Source organism: Diabrotica virgifera, chromosome 1, assembly GCF_917563875.1.
Source record: "Diabrotica virgifera virgifera chromosome 1, PGI_DIABVI_V3a".
NCBI classification, from domain to species: Eukaryota; Metazoa; Arthropoda; class Insecta; order Coleoptera; family Chrysomelidae; genus Diabrotica; species Diabrotica virgifera.
Genome location: NC_065443.1, coordinates 194008069 through 194032420, shown reverse-complemented (window position 1 = coordinate 194032420; position 24352 = coordinate 194008069). Strand labels below are relative to the sequence as shown.

General features: G+C 32.4%; 1 protein-coding gene across 1 annotated transcript in view; it reads right to left on the bottom strand.

Annotated features, from left to right (window-relative positions):
• LOC126878999 (odorant receptor 43a-like) overlaps positions 1–24352 on the bottom strand; it is a gene marked incomplete at its 3' end in the record, with an annotated part of 56118 nt that overhangs the window by 17297 nt on the left and 14469 nt on the right. Inside the window, 2 exon segments of the mRNA XM_050641878.1 lie at positions 1146–1468; positions 16436–16608. Coding sequence (XP_050497835.1) covers positions 1146–1468; positions 16436–16608 — 496 coding nt within the window.

The following is a 24352-nucleotide window of genomic DNA, read 5'->3' as shown; positions in this document are numbered from 1 at the left end:
CGCGTCAGTTCGCAAATAATATTTTATTATTTTCCTTAGTTGGACAGCCATATTTAGTTCGCTTCGGGATACACCACATGCGGTTCTGAAGACTCTACTTCTTGTTCTTCTTCTTTTACCTCTTGGAGATCTTTCGATCTGTTTAATTCTGAAGCTGCCTCTGGTTAATTTCCTGGGAGGTAGATTGCCAACTATCCCTCCATCTTTTAGGTGGTCTTCCGGGGGGTCTTGAACCGGGCGCGTTGTTTTCTAGGGCAATTTTTGAGAGTCTATTCTCATCCATTCGTCTTACATGATTGTACCACATCCTCTTGCGCTTCCTTCCCCATCTTACAATATCCTAAATTTTGCATTGCTCTCTAATGTCTGTATTTCTCACTCTGTCTCTTTAAGGTTCACTCTGTCTTTTCTTAAGGTTTTCATTTCGGCAACTCTTAGCATCTGTTTCGTTTTATTGGTGTCTTCGCACACTTTTATGACATATGTCATGGTCGGTCGTACGCAAGTCTTGTAGATTCTAATTTTACTATCTGTACGGATTTGACCAGACTAGTTCCGGCAGACACCCTGACAATGTATATGCTTTGTTGATCTAACTTCTCAGGCCCTTTACTGGGTCGTGAGTGCTTGAAATATCTATGCCCAGATATCTGAATTGCATCACTTGTTCTATGGGGTTGTTCTCAACCACTAACTTATATCTGAGCGGATCGTTTGATATTGTCATACATTTAGTTTTGTTGGTAAAATTGTTTATATTTAGTTGGCGGCTTATGTGAAAGAACTGAAGGAGCTGATGATCATCTTCTGATTGAGCATTAATTGCTACATCATCTGCGTAACACACCATACCAATTCTTTTGTTACCCATTCTATGCATATCCGAGATTAAGAGATGTTACTTTGTTTATAATTTTGCCCATGAGTACGTTAAACAAGAAGTGGCTTAAACTGTCTCTTTGTCTAATTCCTCCCGGGTGTTGACCTCTAATTATGTGACTTAGATATTCAAGTTTTCTCTTTTTATATCTTCATTAAGTCACGTTTGCATTGAAAAAACTTATATACAGAAGGGGAAATAAAATGCGCGAATTAAAACCTGTAAGATTTTTTAATTGTTACAACATGGGAAATAATATACTTACTTAACAATTTCCTGATGATACGTGATATAATCGACCAAGGAGTCACTTCGACCTTCTACGAGTTCGTAACATAGCAAATCGCACTGAACACCGATAAACGTACTCAAACCAGCCACCAGCAAATCGCCACTGACGTTGATTAGAGTATTATAGTACACTGCTATGGTCTGGTGAAGGTAGACGATTTGGTGTATAGGTGTAGATGACACATTAAAGGGATACCATGTCGCAAAGGGTAGACCGCCATTTTTAGGATAAAATATTGGAGTTGTCACTGAAAACGTGCAAGCCACTACCGATATGGCAGTAAGGAACACGTTTGCCTACGAAAATATTTATTCATTATTATGACGTCAAACAATTTTCTACAAAAATTGTCATGAGAAAAAATCACTATTTTTAATTTGGTTAATAAATTTAAATTTTCAAATGACAAGCTATTCTTAATGAGAAATAAGCCACAATTAAATTGAAAAAGAAAAAAAAAATTGTAGTAAAGAAAAGAGAGACGTTCTCACAAACAATTTATTTTACCACTGACGACCGGTTTCGCTGTTTACAATTTATACAGCATCATCAGGTCCGGTTGAAGTAAAATCAAATGCTTCCGGTATAAGGGAAGAATGTAGTAGTATACAATATCATACTTTTCTGTGCACTTTGCTAGAGGGATGGTGAAAACATCGGTGGGGTCTTGAGGGGTTTAGTAGGGAAATACGACATTAAACCGATAGTCTAATTTGTTAGTTATATTATATAGTGATGTTACTTTAATTTAATTATATATGGTGATGTTATTTTAATTATTAATGTAGCTTTTAATTATATATGATAATTAGATGTTGTGCTGGGTGTGCGACTTTTAGAACAGATTGGTCGTTTGTGTAATAGATGTGATCTGTTTGTGAATATTTATTTGCTATGTTTAAAAATTGAAGTTGAAGAAGAAATTGAACAATAGTAATTTGTTAAAACTTTTTCATATAAAAATATTAAAATTGTCGAAAAATTAGTAAAAATGTAAAATCATTCATAACTGACTCAGAATTAAAGCTAAGTGTTAAGGCAATGTAGTAAGTAAATTAAACTTATTGTAATGTGAAGTTATAATTATCTATAGTACAATGAAAAACTATGGAATATCACTAAGAAGTTTAAAAAAAGTTAAAGTGTAGAAAAAATTAATAATGATAAATGAAAAATGAAAAAAGCTTTGTAAAAACTTTTTATTTCTATTGCATAGTAATATTTGTTGAGTTTAATAAATAGTTGTGTAGATCAAAATTAATTTTAATTTAAAATTTTGGTGAAACATTACCTGTATTGTTGCATTGATGGTTTCTTTTAATGATAAAAAACTCTTTTGTTTTTTAAGTTGATAAATAACACATAACAAAATTCTTGAACAAACACATTTGAGATAGACAAAACAGGAGTTTGGAATTTTGAATAGGAAAGCAATTTTTAAGCACTACATCTTATTTTATTTCTTTTGGATTTTAGGAATTACCAAAATTCTTTTCAAAAATAATTTTATTGACGTTTCGACTCCCAAATTGGGTGCGTTGTCAAAATACAAAATACTTACTACTAAATTAAACAAAAATGTTGTTGCTTAGTAAAAAATTATTCTAATAATTTATTTAATCTGACCCATTTATATCGCCAATTCAGACATATAATATACAAGAATGAAAAACCGCTAAACGTCGTAAAAATGAGTGGCGCCTACAATATTCCAGCTACAAAAGATCTGATATGAATATTACGTGGCGCGAAAATGTATTTTCATTTTGATGCAAAACAAAATTATAGTTTTATTTTAAAAGATTTTTCCATAATGTTTGCTAAATTTGAAGTAAACCAGACACAAAAGAGTTTCAAAATTCAAACTGTATCAAAGTTACTCTTTTGTGGCGCGTTTTACTTCAAATTTAGCAAATATTATGGAAAAATCCTTTAAAATAAAACTATAGAATTTTGTTTTGCATCAAACTGAAAATATATTTTCGCGCCACGTAATATTCGTATTAGATCTTTTGTAGCTGGAATATTATAGGCGCCACTCATGTTACGGCGTTTAGCGTTTGAAGTTAAATGCAATGTTTCTTGATTACACGTTAATATTTATAAATAGTCGCCTTTGTCGCATTATCTCCCAAATGATCTAGTGTCCATCGAATCTACCTACACTAGTTTTTTTTTCTATTCGAAATAGATTGAAAAAAATATTGGGATGACCGGTAAATGAACTCGAATTAGGTCGTAAATGAACTCGGTCGTAACCACTACAACTGCATAAACCATTTAGGGAATAATCGTTAAGTGGATTATACCTTTGTAGCTTAATAACTTCTAAACGGCTTAACCGATTTTGATCACTAAACTGAGTTTGAAACGTACTGACAAGTAGTATCTGACGAATCTAAGGTCAAGTATGGTAACTAAAGGTATTACAGGAATTACTGAGCTTGAAAAACCGTTTTTCCCGTAAGAAATAGATTTTATCATATTTATGAAGACTATAACTTAAAAATTCGAATTTTTCCGGATATGAGGTATACACCCTTAGATTCGCCTAGAGTCCTTCTACAAACGCTCAGTTATTGGCGCAATTCGTAGGTTGAAATATTGAGTAATTGTCGAAAAACCAAAATTTTCAAAGTTTAGTTTTTCAGTTTTTCGGCTATACTAAGCCGTGTGTATGTCTGATCCTAGCAACTTGGACACCATTTAAAAGCCTAACTCAATACTATTGATTTGGTATATTTGCAGTTCTCCTGTCTCTTCTTGAACCGAAGATATATACCCCCAAAATATGCCGTTTTGTACCTAACAAATCCTATAATAGCTGGCATATGGGTAGTTAAAAGTCACAAACTACATCGGTTCTGAATCCGCCCTAACCCCCTCTTCAAACACAGAAAAAAATTCAGATCGGTTTAACTTTTCCACATACATACATACGTACATACATATTATTATCGACAAACATTTTCCGTTTTTTAAATAAAAAATGAATCATATTTCTGAGCTCGGTAACTTTTGAATGGTATCACCGATTTTCAAAATTAGACATTCGTTAGAAAGGTAATGATCAGTACTATCAGAAACCATAAAGGTCGGAGTTAAATTTTCGAAGTTTTTGGGAGTTTTGGGGACGAGAACGAAAAACAGACCCTAAATAGGAAGGGCCGTAAAATCCACACCCGTGGACCAAAATGGATGGTTGGCATATGAATGGGTGAGTCTGTTCCTGAACATTAAGATGGGAGTTGACCCAATTTTTAATTTAGTCAGATTTAGAAAGTCGAAAATTTCGTGTATATATAATGTCGCGTGTAGGGGAGTGTGGATGTGCGCCACTGGCGAGAACTGCCGTTCTCTGGTAATTATACATTTTAAAGTAGAAGACTTTAAAATCATATTGCCAATATTTGTGAGCTATATTTACATTTCACCTAAAAACTTTACTCGTCTTTACTTTTATAATGCAATATAGAATTTTTAACTTTCAGTCTAGTTTTAAGGCCATCGGTACATAATTCACAAATATTTTACGGGTATCCCTACTTTTTCTGTCTTTACACGGCAAATTACGTGTAGTAAAATTCACACTGGTGTGGATATGTAAACATTACTAGAATGTCATTCTACTTGAAAATGTCATCATTAATTTAAAGAGATGGCTTTTGAATGTTCTTGGACAACTGTTATTTTTATAATTGCAAATTATTAATTTATTTAATAAATGTGATAATTTTTTCACTAACTATGTATTCAGTGATTGTAATAATTTATATGTACAACAAAAACTAATACTCAATCGAGAAAAGAGGAAAAGTGTTAAAGTGATTTTTTAATAATATATTGTGTCTATGGAACGCTTACAATTTTGAACATCTTTAACAACAAAATACTTGGATGACAGATTATATTATCCTGATGTATTCTTAAAAATAACTTTTTATTCAGTTCACGTCTTAAATCAATTATTTATCAAATACACTATATATCAATATTATTTAATCAACAACTCAAAATATTCGCGATGCCATGTCAAATATTTAAAATTGTCACTGATTGTCACTGTCTGACTGACAGTATGCTGACAATATTCTATTCGACTAAGTGCGTTTTGTATGACAAAAATAGATTTGGAAATATTACCACGGACATTGTGTTCATTTTTTTCGAATCCTGAAAAAAACCAATAATTATTTTTGAAAAATTTAAACGCAGAATGAAAGACTATACTATTACCGACGGTCGAAAGTCCCTTAGAATAAATAAAAGGTATATTTTGAATGAGATATTTTAAATTAAATATCACACTAAATTTTCTCTTAGTTTTTCACCCCTGTAACTTATTAAAATAAACATTATAGAAGTTCTCAGGGACTTTCGGCCCTCGCCAATAACGTAATCTTTTATTCTGCGTTTAAATTTTTCAAAAATACTTATTAGTTTTCTCAGGATTCGAAAAAATGAATCATGAATCCCCATTTGAATAGCATTGCAGCAGAAAATACGTACCCATCCTCTTAAAGAATAGACGTTAGAAAGATCCTATGCAAATAAATTTAAACAATGTTACTACCTATGCATATTTATAGGGTGTTACTGAGCGTTTTACGATATTTCTTAGTGTTATATCACCACCAAGCTTTCTTTACCCGTGTTGAGCTGGCCCCCCCCACTTGCAAACATTAAAAAACAAATAGCCCTGATTTATGAGCTATTTATGAGCTCTCATATTCCGCAAACTAAAAATTTTGAGCTCGTTCCACTGAGCAGGAATTTAATACCCTAGTGGGGGGGGGGGGCTGAGTCAGCCCCCCCCCACTACTTAAAAATAGGAATATTGAATCGGTTTTTGCGGCAGAATTACGAGCTATTTATGAGCTCTTGAAATTATATAGTCTCGATTTTTGAGCTCATCCCCTTCACCCCCAAACAACCCTTTAATTGATTGAACTTAAGAGAAAGATGCTGAGAAAATTTAAAATATATCGTATTGCGGATATAATTCCTATAGCTTATATACTCCAAGAATAAACTATTAAATCAAGGGCATTTCGATTATTGAGCTACAACCCCTTCGCAAGAAAACCACCCTATCTTCCCGGCTTAAGAGAAAGTTGTACTTAAAATGCGTTAAACTAATTATTGGGCGACTACATATCATTTAATAATTTATAAGCTTCCAAATTACGCGCATTTAGATCAGTAAATTGCAATTTATTTTGTATAGTGCAGTCACTGAAGGTAAAAATCAACGATTACCTTCAATTTCGGTGAACCTTCATCGATTTTCACGAAAATTGGTCAGTGGTTAGAGGATACGTCAAGAAACCTTGCGCCTTTACCCTGAGGGTGGATACCGCCCCTTCTCGGGGGTGAAAATTACTTTATAAAAAATAACTGCACAAATCAATAAAAGAACAAATTAAAAGCAAAATTTATTATATAAAGTTAATAAAATAAGTCAATAACTTTTAAGTTATTAAAGATCAAAGATTTTAATTATTTGTGAAAAAAATGCATGTTTTGAGGAGGTTTTTTTGTAAATCACTGAAAAACTGTAAGTTTTTACAAAAAAGTTAAAAGTAGTTTAATTCGTGTAGCTTATATTCTAAGAATAAACTCTAAAATCACGCGCCTTTCGATTATTGAACTACAACCCCTTCGCAAGAAAACCATCCCATATTCCCGGCTTAAGAGAGGGTTGTACTTAAAATAATTTAAATTAATTATTTGTCGACTATATATTGTTTAATAATTTATGAGCTCGCAAAATATACGCATCTCAATTATTGAATTGCCATTTTCTTTCTATAGTGCAGTCACTGAAGGTAAAAATCAACTATGACCTTCGATTTCGGTAAATCTCCATTCATTTTCACGATGCGTATATTTTGCAAGCTAATAAATTATTAAACGATATGTAGTCGCCAAATAATCAATTTAAATTATTTTAAGAACAACTCTCTCTTAAGCCGGGAAAATGGGGTCGTTTTCTTGCGAAGGGGTTGTAGCTATATAATCGAAAGGTGCGTGATTTAAGAGTTTATTCTTAGAATATAAGCTATACGAATTAAACTACTATTAACTTTTTTGTAAAAACTTACAGTTTTTCAGTGATTTACAAAAAACCTCTTCAAAACATGCATTTTTTTCACAAATAATTAAAATCTTTGATCTTTAATAACTTAAAAAGTATTGACTTATTTTATTAACTTTATATAATAAATTTTGCTTTTAATTTGTTCTTTTATTGATTTGTGCAGTTATTTTTTATAAAATAATTTTCACCCCCGAGAAGGGGCGGTATCCACCCTCAGGGTAAAGGCGCAAGGTGGTACCATGTCACCTTTGTTTCTTGACGTATCCTCTAACCACTGACCAATTTTCGTGAAAATCGATGAAGGTTCACCGAAATTGAAGGTAATCTTTGATTTTTACCTTCAGTGACTGCACTATACAAAATAAATTGCAATTTACTGATCTAAATGCGCGTAATTTGGAAGCTTATAAATTATTAAATGATATGTAGTGGCCAAATAATTAGTTTAACGCATTTTAAGTACAACTTTCTCTTAAGCCGGGAAGATAGGGTGGTTTTCTTGCGAAGGGGTTGTAGCTCAATAATCGAAATGCCCTTGATTTAATAGTTTATTCTTAGAGTATATAAGCGATAGGAATTATATCCGCAATACGATATATTTTAAGTTTTCTCAGCATCTTTCTCTTAAGTTAAATCAATGAAAGGGTTGTTTGGGGGTGAAGGGGATGAGCTAAAAAATCGAAACTATATAATTTCAAGAGCTCATAAATAGCTCGTAATTCTGCCGAAAAAACCGATTCAATATTCCTATTTTTAAGTAGTGGGGGGGGGCTGACTCAGCCCCCCCACTAGGGTATTAAATTCCTGCTCAGTGGAACGAGCTCAAAATTTTTAGTTTGCGGAATATGAGAGCTCATAAATAGCTCATAAATCAGGGCTATTTGTTTTTTAATTTTTGCAAGTGGGGGGGGCCAGCTCAACACGGGTGCTTTCTTTGCAGCCTACAAGTCCTCCTACTTGGAACGTCGTAAGGGGGTAACGTTTGAAATCAACATTTCAAGTAAATTTTTGTAATTTTTTTTTAAGCTAGGGTACAATTATTTTATATTTAAATTAAATAAGCTTATTAAGTGCAATTCACAAAATATTCAAAACAAATTTCAAGTAAAAATATTGAAAAATAAGCCAACACCATTACAGACACCTAAAAAAATGGATTTTACGGCGGACATCAGAACTCGTCACTGGATCATAATGTAACAAGGAATTCAAAAAGAAAAAGACGGTTTATGCTTGCTTTCTATTCAGAGGGATGCACAATATCTGGACAGCTGTATCTGTCTTACAGACTTCCTCAGCAGAGCTAACGTGCATACCTCAGAAGCAAAACCAAGCCAACCCATTTATTTACGTGAAGTTTCAAAGATTATTTAAAGTCCACTTTAGGACGCAATCAGCGACATCTCTTAAATAAATTGAAAAGTCTCAGATACAAAATAGACCATTATAATAAAAATTAATAAAAAGTTAAATAATTATATATGTTATAGTCAAAGCCCGAATTTCAGGCACTCCTAGGTTTGACTAGGCAATCCTCAGGTCTGACTGACGGTCTTAGTCAAAGCCCGAAATAAATTACAGTTTCGGCCTTTGACTAGTCAAACCTAGGAGAGAGTAAGTTGGTCAGGCAAAGGTCGAAATTTAATTTTATGAAATCGGGGTTTGACTAGTCAAACCCCGATCAGCTATTAAAATGTCGTAATTTGTTTAATATTAGGTTTATGATTAGGTTTAATAAAAAATTTTAATTTTAATGTTTATTATTTTTAGATTGTCGTAATTAAAATAAAAGAAATTAGTGTGTATTCTCACATGTTGAGGCATCATGGCATTTTGAGTTGCACAGTACGTTAGACCTTTTACACTTATATAATTTTGAAGAGCATTTCTTACTGCTGTAGCATTGTATAAAGCCTTGTCCTCCAAATTTAGAATCTTTTGTACTCATTTCTCTTAGAGACAGCTTAACGTCTGGAACATCTTCGAAACTAAAAAAATTCTCTTTGCATTCTCTTATTTGATTTCTTGAAAAAAGTGTGTTTATTGTTTCGTATTTCATACGAACTCTATATAAATCGTCTACTGTTTTATCTTGTGTGATACCCAAAATATTTCGATCATCTGCTTTGGCTCTATCAAAGCATTCAAAGCTGGGGATAGGTATTGTTACACAGACAGAAAATATTAAAATAAATAAAGGAAATGCGCTTAAGGACTTCATGCCCAGGCTAATGTTATGAAACAATTGAGTGAAAAAAAATTTCCTCCAATTTCGATCGGAGAAACTGTAACAATACCTATACCCAGCTTTGATAGAGCCAAAGCAGATGCTCGAAATATTTTGGGTAGCATACAAGATAAAACAATTGACGGTTTTTACAGAGTTGGTACAAAATAAGGAACAATAAACATACTTTTTTCAGAATAAAAGAATCCTAACAGAATTTTCTTGATTTCGAAGATTTTCCAGGCGTTAAGCTGTCTCTAAGAGAAATTAGTACAAAAGATTCTATATTTGGAGGAAAAGGCTTTATAAAATGCTACTGCAATAAGAAATTCTCTTTAAAATTATGTACGTGTAAAAGATCTACCGTATTGTGCAACTCTAAATGCCACAATGCCTCAACATGCGAGAATAAACAATATTTTTTTAATTTAATTACGGCAATATAATAGTTATTTATGATATAAGTGTTAAAAGTACAATTTTAATGCACGCATGTGAAAGTTTGCAGAATGAGCGAAGCAAATTCTGCAATTCACATGAGTGCCTTAAAAATGTACTTTCTAACACGTATATCATACAATATATCATATATCAATATCAATATATCATTATAAAATACAATATTTTTGTTAATTGCTGAAACCATAAAACCTATGACCCGTAAAAGGTAGAACTGGTTGTCTACACTCGAGGGGAATGTCTAAAAATTCTTAGCGAAAATATTATACCGTTACATAAACTTGTTTTTTTTCTACAAATGTGTTAAAAATGCAATAATATAGTTTAAATTAAATTTTAAAAAACCTTTTAAACCACCTTCTTCAAATTGCGCAAGTTGCACTATTAATATTAATGTTATTAAATGAAATATAAATATTTTGACGTTTCACAATTTGACAATTCACTTTTAACTGCAGTGCCTTAAAATTTTTAAATCACTAGTGCCTTAAAGTAGCATTTTTAACGCTGCTATGGAGTGCTAAAAATTGCATTATTAACACGGTTGTAGAAAAAAATAATTAACATTAAAATTAAAAAATGTTATTAAACCTAATCTAACAAACTACGGTATTTTAATAGCTGATCGGGGTTTGACTGGTCAAACCCCGATTTCATAAAATTAAATTTCGACCTTTGCCTGACCAACTTAGTCTATCCTAGGTTTGACTAGTCAAAGGCCGAAACTGTAATTAATTTCGGGCTTTGACTAAGACCGTCAGTTAGACCTGAGGATTGCCTAGTCAAACCTAGGAGTGCCTGAAATTCGGGCTTTGACTATAACATATACATCTGAAAACTTTCCTTGTTGGAAATTCTTTCTGGTACATCCTTAATCTGTGACTTTTACTGTTACTTTTCCTTAGTTATGCTTCAGAGGTGTGCACCATAGCTCTGCTGAGGAAGTCTGTAAAACAGAAACAGCTGTCCAGATATTGTGCATCTCTCTGAATAGAAAGCAAGTATAAACCGTCTTTTTCTTTTTGAATTTTTTGTTTTACATAATTCAGTGACCAGTCCTGATGTCCACCGCAAAATCCACTTTTTTAGGTGTCTGTAAGGGTGTTGGCTTATTTTTCAATATTCTTCCTTGAAATTTGTTTTGAACATTTTGTGAATTGTACTTAAGCTTATTTAATTTAAATATAAAATAATTGTACCCTAGCTTCAAAAAAAAAAAAATCACAAAAATGTACTTGAAAGGTGGATTTCAAACGTTACCCCGTTACAGCTCTACTGAGGAAGTCTGTAAGACAGAAACAGCTCTCCAGGGATTGAGCATCCCTCTGAATCGATAGCAAGCATAAACCGTTTTTTCTTTTCTATTTTTACTCAGATTATACTAGCAAATTTCTTTCTGTCCTTTTCCTAGACGAATGAAGACGTAATGTGACTGCATATAGTAGAGTCCTTGAGTTCTGACTAGTTGAGAAAGTCGAAACAGCAACAAAGTGAGTCTAAGGAAGAGATTTTCAACATGCTGTATTTCTTGTAATTTTACTCCGATCAATTATTTGAAATTTTCGGAGACCGTTCTTGAAGTTATGCACTGATTTAAAATAAATACATATTAAACAATTAAAAATTTCAAACCATATCCTTAAGTCTAAATTTGTTAGTGGTTTCAGTGGTATAAATTTTTGTTTTTGTTTTTCGAGATTGATAAGAACCTGCCATTTATTTTCTTATTCTTGAAATTGGTTTATAGTAACTATTCTCTGTGTCATCTTGTCACCCTGGTACATAAAATGTCCTATTATCATCATTATTCAGCCTTCGGCGTCCAAAGTTCTCCCCTAATTTTTTCCAGTTCTGTAGGTCCTCAGGACCTACAGAATTCCTTTACTGCAGGAATTACCTTTTCTGCAGGCAATTCCAGTGTTGAATTGAACAGCCAAATGCGGCTCAATCTCTAGATTATATATCTAGATAGCAGTAAGTATGGTTGAGCCTACTGTTTTATTTAATTAATGTAATAAACTGATATTATTATTTAAAATAATTTTATTAGGCCAATCAAGTTAGGTTTTTACTAGACATAACGGAAAAGACTAGGTTTGGCAGTTGAAATGTGTAGTATGAGATATTACAAAAATACTACCATCTTGGGATTCATCAATTTTTTAGTGGAACAGGTTTTAAATAAACAATCAAAACGTCAAACTTAGTTTTTTGCTCATAACTTAAAAACTTGTTTATTTAGAAATTTGACGTCCACAGGTAACTTTTTCAGAAAGAAAGATACATCGAATGACATATGCTAAATGAAAATCCGTTAATAAACAAAAAAGTTATTACAAAACGGAAGACAAAATCACTGTTTTTGAATATTGTTAATAACAATTTTATTGTTTATTAGAATATGTTTTAATATAACTAAAATTGTGGGCATTATAGTGTTTGAATGGTTTGCAAAAAATGGTCCAGATCTGTTAAATAGTTTTCGCAAAATTGAATTTGTTTTTAAAATTTTTTGAAAAACGAGCTAATTTCTGAGGCTGGTCCAGTTAATATGGCTGAATGTATCTCAATAATCCGGGGCTCATTTCCTTCGTTAAGATGTATACTAACAGCCTATGAAAAAAAAAATTACATATACGTACACAAAATTATTTGTTAATAAACAGCAGTTTTTAAGCTTATAAACAATTACAATAATTTCGTAGAAATTAGATCAAATTAAATGGCAATAAAAAATACGGAAAGCTGGTTAAAATACACAATTTCTAAAAAAACATTTTAGGCCGTACGACCCTTGGGGTCTGAGATAGCCCCTTTTTTTGAAAAAATCACTGTTACGTTAATTAACAACACTAAGATCTGAAATTAACCAATATTTTAAAAGAAAAGTCAAAGTTTTTAACAAAGTTTTTAGCAAGAAAAAATGTTAAAAATTGTTTAAACAGTAGTGTTATAAACAAAAAGTATTTTGCGTTCCGACTAAAGTAAAAAATAGCGGGCGTAGTCGACTGACTGAATAGTGGGCGCGGTTGGCGCGACTCCTAAAATTACGTTATACCGACCACAAAAATCAACTTTAAAGTGAATAACAAATTTTCATCATTGCTTATGTTTTCGAGGTCTCCGAATCCGAATATGGAGTTTATTTTTTTCTAGAATTAGTGGAACATGTTCAAAAATCAAATTTTATGCAAAAATGCGATAAATCAATTTTGATGATTTTTCAATTTAAACTCACTGTATTTTTGGTCGCTGTAAATATTTCCTTTTGAAAATTTTACTGTATTATCTTTGAAATATTTAAATAACAATGAGATTTGTCCAAAATGATTAAACACATTAAAAGAGAAGTTGTTAATTTTTAAACATTTTGTCGTCAGATTTAGTTAGTTTCATGTTTACTTAAAAAAGTTGAGTGACAAACTTTTTAGTTTATAATTTTAACTAACATAGAAATAAAATATAATTCATGAAGAAGGTTTCCAAAAAAAATTTAATTTAAAATATGCAATAGGAAAATTGACTTTATAGACGAGCGGCACACTGGCACACCCCAAAAAAAGCTTATTTCTCGAGATACTCATACTAATTTTGGTAATACTTTATATTTTTGATGGTGCTGAAAACGAAAATTAGGGTTGTTTTGAATTTTACGCGAGGGAACATTATCAAAATCGCAACTTTACCCTAAAAATAAAAATCACGTTTTTTGCGTTTAACTTGCTACAACTCAGTTCCATTGTAATATTTTTTTCTGAAATTTTTATAGTATATATTTCTCACCATTCTGAAGGCAATGGGACCTACTTAAATATTTCTGTCTTTCTATAAAGAAAGTTATAAATTGATTGAAGTAAAAGGTGCAGATTCTTGAATTGCAAAGTTTAATCGCAAAAGTTAAGTGACATAATTTGAAATTTAGCTGTTTAATTAATTTTATGTTAAAATCTAGAGTACAGAGAACAAAATGTTTTATAGAAAAAAAGTGGTGTAACTTTAATTTTAAGAAAAACGTGATTTCATTTTTTTTTATTTTTAGGGTTAAATTTCGATTTTGACAATGTGTCCGCATCTAAAATTCAAAATAAAACTCATTTTCGTTTTCAGCACCATCAAAAACATAAAGTAAGACCAAAATTAGCCATTCACCACAGTGTGGTTGATATCTCGAGAAATGAGCTTTTCTTTGGGGAGTACCACTCGTCTACAAGGTCGTGTAACTTTTTTTCTGTTGCATATTTTGACTCTAAATTTTCCAGAAAACTTCTTCAAGACCTATGTTTTAATGCTACGTTGATTAAAATTATAAACTAAACAGTTTGTAACCCAAATTTTATAAGTTAACAAAAAACTAATGAAAAAATTGTTTAAACAATTTTCCGGCCGCGGTAGCTCTTGGTACCCTCTGGATTTGTTATAAGGAACTTTTTTTTGAGTAAGTTTGTGCAAAAAATACAAATAGGAATAATTTACCTAACGGGGTCGAAGATACAGCCTGGACTTCACACGGATTCAAAATAGAGAAGAAAAAATAGCCTGTACCTACCAATCGGTTTCTACTGTACCAAGTTTACTATTTTTTTTTTATCTATGGTACAACATCAAAATAATAATGTTTATCTTATTTTCATTGCAAAATTATCCAAAACAAAGCAGCTAATGGGATGTATAAGCCTTTTTTGAAGTGGCCTTTTTATTGTCATTTTTTAAATTTATTTATTTAAAATATAATTTTACTAAATAAATGTGCAACATAATAATATTCATAAAATGCAAGTTTTTACCAAAATATATAAATATAATATTAAGCTTCAAATCCGGTATACTGTCAATGTTAAAAATGGGCTGCAACGGTCTAGCGCTAGCGAATGGTAGTCCGCGAATTTATTCTCATTCGGCTACGTCCATTATTTTTTTTACTTTTGTCGCAACGCAAAATACTTTTTGTTTATAACACTACCGTTTAAACAATTTTTAACATTTTTTCTTGCTAAAAACTTTGTTAAAAACTTTGACTTTTCTTAAAAAATATTGGTTAATTTCAGATCTTAGTGTTGTTAATTAATGGAACAGTGATTTTTTCAAAAAAAAGGAGCTATCTCAGACCCCAAGGGTCCTAGGACCTAAAATTTTTTTTGGAAGTTATGTATTTTAACCAGCTTTCCGTATTTTTTATTACCATTTAATTTGATCTAATTTCTACGAAATTATTGTAATTGTTTATAAGCTTAAAAACTGCTATTTATTAACAAATAATTTTGTGTACGTACATGTAATTTTTTATTATACATCTTAACGAAGGAAATGAGCCCCGGATTATTGAGATATATTTAGCCATATTAACTGGACCAGCCTCAGAAATTAGCTCGTTTTTCAAAAAATTTTATAAACAAATTCAATTTTGCGAAAACTATTTAACAGATCTAGACCATTTTTTGCACACCATTCAAACACCATAATGCCCTCAAGTTTAGGTATATTTAAACATATTCTAATAAGCGATAAAATTGTTATTAACAATATTCAAAAACAATGATTTTGTCGTCTGTTTTGCAATAACTTTTTTGTTTATTAACCGATTTTCATTTAGCGTATCTCATTCGATGTATCTTTTTGTTCTAAAAAAGTTATCTGTGGACGTCAAATCTCTAAATAAACAAGTTTTTAAGTTACGAGCACAAGACTAAGTTTCATGTTTTGATTGTTTATTTAAAAATTGTTCCACTAAAAAATTGATGAATCCCAAGATGGTATTCCTTTTGTAATATCTCATACTACACATTTCAACTGTCAAACCTCGTCTTTTCAATTATGTCGAAAGACGGCTTATTTTTTACTAACTTGATTGATCTATATGAAATATTGAAAAAATACAATATAAAATTTAGTATACTACAACTAGTGACTGGTTGCAGTAACAGACCTTAAGCTTGAGACGAGAATAAGATAAGAAATTACACAATAAAATTATGATAATATAATAGTCTCCCGTTTTATACCGCACGCGGCTTTGGGAGTATAGCAGGGTAGTCTGCTATATCTAGGGCCTACGGTATACACGGAAGGTAACAGGGCCAGTGATACGCTTCAACCGCCTATTATTACCGCTGGTTTTACCCAAGGTACTCATTTTATTCAGGCTGAGTCGACCTGGGGCCTATAGACATTTTTAAAAATATCTAGTTGTTCTTGCCGGCGGTAGGATTTGAACTCCGGACCACCGGCATGCGAGGCAAGCACACTACCACCTGCGCTACGCGGCCCCAATTGTGATAATATAATATAATAAAAATATTATAATTTAATAATCGATCTAATTGATAATTATTAGATAGGAATCGAAAATTATGGTCCATCGTAAGTGATACTTAAGGCAGACCTACCTTTAAGATGAGCTGGGCTAAGTTGGAGCTTAAGATTTGTTGGTGCAACCAGGCATTAGTCACCTAAAGGTATCGCGTACAAAAACCGACATACCTTATAATAGAAGTCTAATCCTTTTTGGGCTATCTTCTTGGCTTTCTCTGTTGTTGGTTGAAATCTTTGGCAGTTGAGGTCATCGAAAATTTGCATAACTTGTTTTCTTTGAATAAATATATAATAAGCTTTTACATTGGCCATCGAACAAATGTTTGCTACATATCCAGTACCTAAGAAAGCATAATAATATGTTTACAATAGCGTTAGGTAATAAAATATTTAAAAAAGTAATAGAGTATGTACCTTATAGCCCTGTAAGTTTAAATTCTAGTACAAGCACACAAGAATATTCATTATTATACATAGGCCTTTGTTTACAACTAGACGATATTATTCGTCCTCAGAAGGCCCCGCTCTTTGAAATGCAGTTTCAAACTTGCCATATTTTTTTAACTACTCTTCCCAAGTTGTGCCACAAATGCTTATGAAGTTACGGTTTGGAGTTCCAGAAGGCCATACGAGTATCCGATTACCAATATCTGTAGTGTTATATTGATATACTGGCTATGGACGGCCGAGAATTATCTTCCAATAGGCGAAAATTTTCAACCTTTAAAAATTGGTATGATGATAGCCAACGTCCGCGACGGACAGGACAGCTGAATAAGAAGAAGAAGGTACCACATATTCTTCCAGACATTCCTCAATGTACCAACCTATCGGCACAAAGGCGTCCTCCCCATGGCATAACAAGATCTGTATTTGCTTCCAAAGAAATGCCACTCTATAACCAAACTCCACCGCCAAACTATACTCTAGGATAAAAGGAATATTAGGCATATCGTCTTCCGGAACTTATCCACACTCTTTGGCGACCATCAGTTACAAAAGAAGACACGTCTGTAAATAGATCGTTTCTCCAATCTTTCATGCCCCAATCTTCATGAGCACCGGAGAAGTTCAAGTGTTGTTGTTGATCAGCAACGTCCAATACTGCCTGTAGTAGATAAGTTTTGATCACATTATCTTATGGATACAGTATAAAGTGAAACATTGCACTATGAACATCTGTCGGTCTAGGGTGGCCCTTAACATATGTGAGAAAATTTAAATTTTGAAATTTCACCCTCTCACCCCACGAAAGTGTTCCATTATACATCAAACTTCAACGTGCGAAATTTCATGAAAATCGGTGAATATTTAGAGGTGGCCCCGGGTCGGAAGTTTAATATATTCGTTATTCATGTTAGTATAATGCCATAATAAAATAATGGGATATACAAAATAATTTTAATAATTTATTAATAAAAATAAATAATTTTTATGATCTTTAATTCCTATAAGAAAGATTCACTACAGTTATTACTTCTTATGTTGTTTTGTTTTCAAGATTTTGCTTTTTATAGAGCCCGGAAACATTTTTCGATGCTCCGCGACACTTGCAAGAGGTATTGTAACTGTTCTTCCTTATTAGTGAGTTTTTATTAATGTCTTCAATTAGTGCAACTCCTCTTTCTGTCCTATCATTTGTCGTCACGAAATTCTTCACCATCTTTTAAGCTGCCGGCTTAAAAGCCGTCTTCATCATCTCTCCATTGAACCGGATCTCTTTTTATAAAGTCATCAGGAAGTCCAAGTATGTTGAAGAGTTGTTTGGAGTTTACAGTAAAAACTTCTCCAGACCTTCGCTCTCCAAAAATGCACAAGATTTCATATCAGTAGCACGTTTTAGAGGGTGTTCAGCAGCTTCATTATCCATAACTGCAACCATTAATCTTTTGGATTCTGGAAGTATCCTGGAAGCAAAAGGACTCATCGGAAAGAGATGATCAGATAGACATCATAAGTGTTTTTGAAGTTTTTGGCTCGTTACGATGGCACTTCTTTCGTTAAGGAGCTGCTTCCTAAGTCGAAATCATTGAATGGCGCTTCAATAGTTAATGGTGCTTGTATCTAATCCGTCAATTATAAACTGACTGCGAAGAGCGCTGATTTACAGTTCCCTTCGGTTCCAAAGCTATGATTAATTGGCTGTGAAGCAACCACATCTTTATAGCATAGATAACTTTAGACCTCCATCTCGCCTCTGCATGGCTCCAGGATAATAGAAACGAACCAGTTGGAAGCCAGTTCCAAAGTACTTTTGTCTATAATTGAACAGCTGTCTTGAATCTTTCGAAAATACTTATTTGGAGGCCAGATGATTTACTACTCATTACCTCATCAAACACAGATCCAACTATAAGTTCCGAAATGTGGTGGCGACAGGCTAAAAAAAGTAAGTCTTTTCTGGAGTTATGCTGAAGAATGGTACATGTTCCAGACTTTGGCCCTGAGTCGCATACAGTAGTATCGAAACATAGACCTGCGACTTCATGAACAATACCCCATTCCTACAAACATTCCAAAATGGCATTTGCCTGGGCAATTCCCCTCCCATTGTGTAATTTTGGAACACCCAGCAGCTGTTCATATCCACGATTGACATTTGACACAACAACAGAAAGGCGATCCACATGTTTCTTGGAAGTTAAGTCATCCATTAGCTTACCGTCCAAATGAACAATAACAGGACCAGAAATAAAAAGTCTTTTTTTTTAATTTTGTTGCAATCTTGAATCGAGTTATCTCTCTCTCGCGCTGAATATAGTTGCGATTGATGACTAACGAGCTTACATCATGACCAAGACTGGATACTACATCACTAATAATAAATGTGGCTGTCTTGTACGATACCTGGGTTCTATCGAGGGAAGACGAAAGTTCAGAAGTCATGATTTTGATTCGTGCTCTTTTAGGTAAGGTTTCACCTTCAGAAGTCGCAGCCGCACCAACGTTAGCATCATCATTGTTGTCCAAGTCCATTTAGCCTTCACCAATTCTCATATTCTTTATTCCTGTGCTTAATTTTAACTAATAGGTGATTAATTATTAATATCTTTTACATTCTTGGCAGAAATTCGTAGTACATGACTAATTTCAATTGCATGGGGTCTCAGGGGCCCGGGGCCACCTTTAAATATTTTCAGATTTCAATAAAAATTTATATTTTTAAGTTTCTCCATAATTGGAACAATTTTAGGGGGTGAGAGGTAACATTCGTTAAATTTCATTTTTAAGGGTCTGAGCCGGTCTATTAGTCCAAGCTATTGAAGTCAGGAAAACGATATTCCACGCCATTTATTGCCCTTGGATTTCCCTGTTCAGGTTTTCTTGAGTAAGAAACAGTTTCTCAAAATTTTTGTAAACCATCGTGGAATGCCAAGCATGTCTTCGATATACCATGAAACGGTCATAATTATTATTAGGAGCAACAGTTACTACTTGATCTGGTCTCATATAAATTATTCTTTGTTAAAAAAACTTTTATTTCCCTAAAAAGCAGCCAACAGTATACCAAAAAGAAATATAAACAAGGTAACAAGCGTTATTTTTTATAGTTAAAATATAAAAATTTTCTGGCTTCAGGTTTGTTCATATAGGGTGACAACTTAGGTGGTTTATTAAAATTGAAGTGGTTTATTAAAAACTATTAAGACTAAAACTATTCATGTCCTTGTTTTAGAAAGTTATTAAAAAATACTCTGACCCGTCTATTTTCATCTATGAATGTCCTCTTTTTGAAAATAAATTTGAATGTACAGGGTGATTCACGCAAGCCTAGCATAGTCCAAAAATTTTATTTTTAATGGAAACCTGTATATAATTTTTAAAATCTGTGTAACAAAACTCATCTCAAGGAGCTCTATCATAATATAATGGTCTATTATAAATAGTGTGACCAACTCCAAATCAGTTGAATTCGGGACAAGACTGAAAAAAATACTTGAAATCCGGGACTTTTCAATGAAAATCGGGCCATCATTTTTATTTTTTAAATATAGGACTTTAATATCATCATTTTATTGATTATTTAACATTTTTATGTTGACAATGATATTTTTAATGGGATTAAGCCACAATTGGTTATAATGATGATAATTATATTTTTGTTAGTTTTTGACGTTTTGACTTCCAATCATTCTCAAAAAAGGAAAAATTAGAAAATAAAGTGATGTGGAACTTTCATATAAATACACTCACCGGCAGAGAAAACGGGCACCCCTAAAAATGGGTAATTTTTAATGTCTTGTATTTCCTAAACCTGATGTCCGATTTAAGTAATTTTTTAAATATTTATAGCCTTATTCTGTATCAATATCGCTGTAATAATATTGTTGCTAGACAGGTACATTGTCATTGTATACAGGGTGTACGAATCAAACTGTGTTTTTTTCTCAAACTTTAAAACACCCTGTGGAATGTTCTAGCATTTATAAAATACTGAAATTATAACCAAACTATAGCCTCAGGTTTTCTTAACATTCTGTTTTTTGATTCATTCGCTTATGTTGGATAATAAAAAAGTTAAGCACTTTAACAACTACCCCTGTTTTTCGTTAATACGGGGTGTTTTTAAATAAGTACGGTAAACTTTAAGGGGTAATTCTGCATGATAAAATAATGATAGTTTGCTTTATAAACGTATGCCCGCAAATGCTTCGTTTCCGAGATAGGGGGTGTTGAAATTGTTCTTACAAACTGACGATTTATTTATTTCTCTAAAACGGTTTGTGATAAGCAAATGAAATTTGGTAGATTTTAAGAGGTAGTTATTGCGCATTTTTTGGCATACAATTAAGAATTTTATATTCACCATTGGCGTGCATACGGGTATAAATATTTTAGATATATCCCGTATGCACGCCAATGGTGAATATCAAATTCTCAATTGTATGCCAAAAAATGCGCAATAACTAGCTTTTAAAATCTATCAAATTTCATTTGCATATCACAAACCGTTTTAGGGCAATAAATAAATCGTCAGTTTGTAAGAACAATTTCAACACCCCCTATCTCATAAACGAAGTATTTGCGGTCATAAGTTTATAAAGCAAACTGTCATTATTTTATCATGCAGAATTACCCCTTAAAGCTTGCCGTACTTATTGAAAAACACCCTGTATTGACGAGAAACAGGGTTAGTTGTTAAAGTGCCTAACTTTTTTATTATCCAACATAAGCGAATGAATAAAAAAACAGAATGTTAAGAAAATCTGAGGCTATAGTTGGGTTTTAATTTTAGTATTTTATAAAAGCTAGAACATTCCACAGGGTGTTCCAAAATTTGAGAAAAAAAAAACACAGTTTGATTCGTACACCCTGTATACAATGACAATGTACCTGTCTAGCAACAATATTATTACAGCGATATTGATAAAGAATAAGGCTATAACATATTAAAAAAATTACTTAAATCGGACATCAGGTTTAGGAAATACAAGACATTAAAAATGACCCATTTTTTGGGGTGCCCGTTTTCTCTGCCGGTGAGTGTATAACCTTAGGTTAATATAAAAGTGTAATTATCAATACAACCAATTGTGGCTTAATCCCATCAAAAATATAATTGCCAAACAGGCCACAAGAAAACAGCTTCAAAACGTTTAAAAAACAATCCCTTCATATTCTAAATTTACCTCAACAAACAAAATATGATGTATTCTTGCAATGTAATTCTTTACATTGCTTATTTTTATTGTCGATTTTTTCTCGTCCCAACAATTTAATTTGATGTGAATTCTTAAAAGAATAACGAAAAAAATAGAATGTTACCAAAAAGTTGAAAATTCGGATGGCCCGGAAACCTTTTCCGGGACGCCGGGACACGGCTTCGTAATTCGGGCCATGTCCCGGATTTTTCGGGCTAGTTGGTCACACTAATTATAAATAATATAGGGTGAAATTTTGTAATTAAAAAGTGTAAAAACCACCAATGGAATAAAATTTTGTGTAAACTGATTTTTTATCTACTCTATCTCATATTATGTATAAGTTTTTAGTTTGTGAAAACTATCATTATAGATAGCAGTACGTGAAGGGTTTAAAGTGTGCGTGAAGTAACAATGTATTTTAATGGGATTTACTTTTTCGCACTATTTTTGGCACACTTTCATAATATAATCAAATATCCTTAACTTTCGAGTTGTCATGGTGACAAATTACAACAAAATTTAGACAGTTTTGTGGTTTGAAAGAACTATGAATTTTTAAATGTCAAAGTTCTAAAAATTATAGAATCGAAATGTATGAAAAACTTGCAGTTTTTTAGTTGTTTATCGTAGATAAAATATTGTCTGAAACTGTGCGTGAAGTACTTTTTGCGCACTTACACGATATGCAGCACTCGCCCCGGTCGTGCTTTAAACATCGCGTTCGTGCGCAAAAAGCATACTTCGCACGAACTGACGAAGAAACAGAAAATGGAAACAAATATTGCAGAAATAGAAAAAGACGTTGTTGGGTGCTTAAAATGCTAAAGGAACACACAAAAGAAGGAGAATTTGCAACCTTACACTCCGAACTTTTACACGATCTGACAATTTTTTTTAAATATAACCGAAAGCAGTGGATGAATTAAACAATTTATTGCTGCATATTGAACCATGATATTCAACCTAGTTCTTGAGTCACTCATCAGAAAAACGAATGAAACACCAAGACAGTACAAATTACTGCATATGCAGACGATGTAGCTCTACACTTTAACATGAGTAACTGAAGGGATCAAAAATATTGATCCTGAAGCACGAAAAAGGGAGCTTTAAATAAACGATGCAAAAACGAATTATATGACCGTTAAAAGAACACCTCTCAATGAAAATTATATCACAATAGACAACTATACTCTTGAACGTGTTAGACTGGGAGATATTATACAGAAGTTCAGCCACGATTTTCTAAGTCCTGCCTTTTGCAATACTGGAAAGGTAGACGATGTACTTAAAATCTGTGGAAACATCCACAAATTTCCTGTGACATTTTCCTGTAAAAATTAGATTTTCCCAAAAAATAAAAATAGGGTTTTGCGATGAATTTCTAAGTCCTGCCATATCCGTAGATAGACAGGATACTATCGATTTTATGAAGAAAATTTTTTGGGCAGGAGGGTTGCAAACGGGGTAAAGAAGTATATATGTATACAAACATGTAAGGAAAATAATGAAATTTTCATGATTTTCTAGGTCCTGCCAACTAAATAAACTAAACATATTTATTTCAAAATGATCAAAAAAAAAATATTGGCATGACGTCTCCTAATGTTTAAATATACATGTCCCTTGGAAAATTCTGCGGAAAATTTTCACCCTGATTCCGTGATTTTCTTAGTCCTGCCTTTAAAAAGTTATAATATTCAAATACAATCAATACCTTTTGGGTACTCGGCAGGAAGGTTAAACGTTTCTTGTAAGACGGCAGGAGTCCTAGATTTGTAAGAAAGTTCGTGAAAAAGTCAACGATTTTCTGAGCCATGCCATTTTGCACGTGATTCAAGAATCTTAATATAAGTCTATTTACAAAGAGGCAGGATGGTTTTATGGTTATTTTGTATACAGGGTGGGGCATTAGTGTGAAAAAGTCCAATTACTCGTTTGTCGTAAGATATACGAAAAAAGTAATTTAGGTAAAACATGGGCCACAGATAGGACTATGATTTAACAGTATTTTCTAATATACAGGGCTACCCGTTTTTACAGGGTGACACAAATTTATGATTTTTAAATGGAATACCCCGTATATTTTTAGATTTTTGGATTCTACTCGATGTTCTCTTTAATAAAATTGTGTTTTGAAATATTATACGAGGTAGTTTAAAATATAATTACGTTTTTTTGTTAATTTTGTAGGAACATTCACACCCTATACATATTGTAAGTGACTTGATATACAAACTTCTATTAATTTATGCTTAAACGATTTTTAATATAGTCTACTATTGTCAGTTATTAATAGTATACCAAAATGTTTAATTTTATTATACGGGGTTGGTTACTCGGAATGAGTATTTTCTGAGTTTTCTTAAATGGGACACCCTGTATTTTAGTATTATAATAAAATGATATTTTATGGTTCCTTTTTATTTGTTAAGCATTT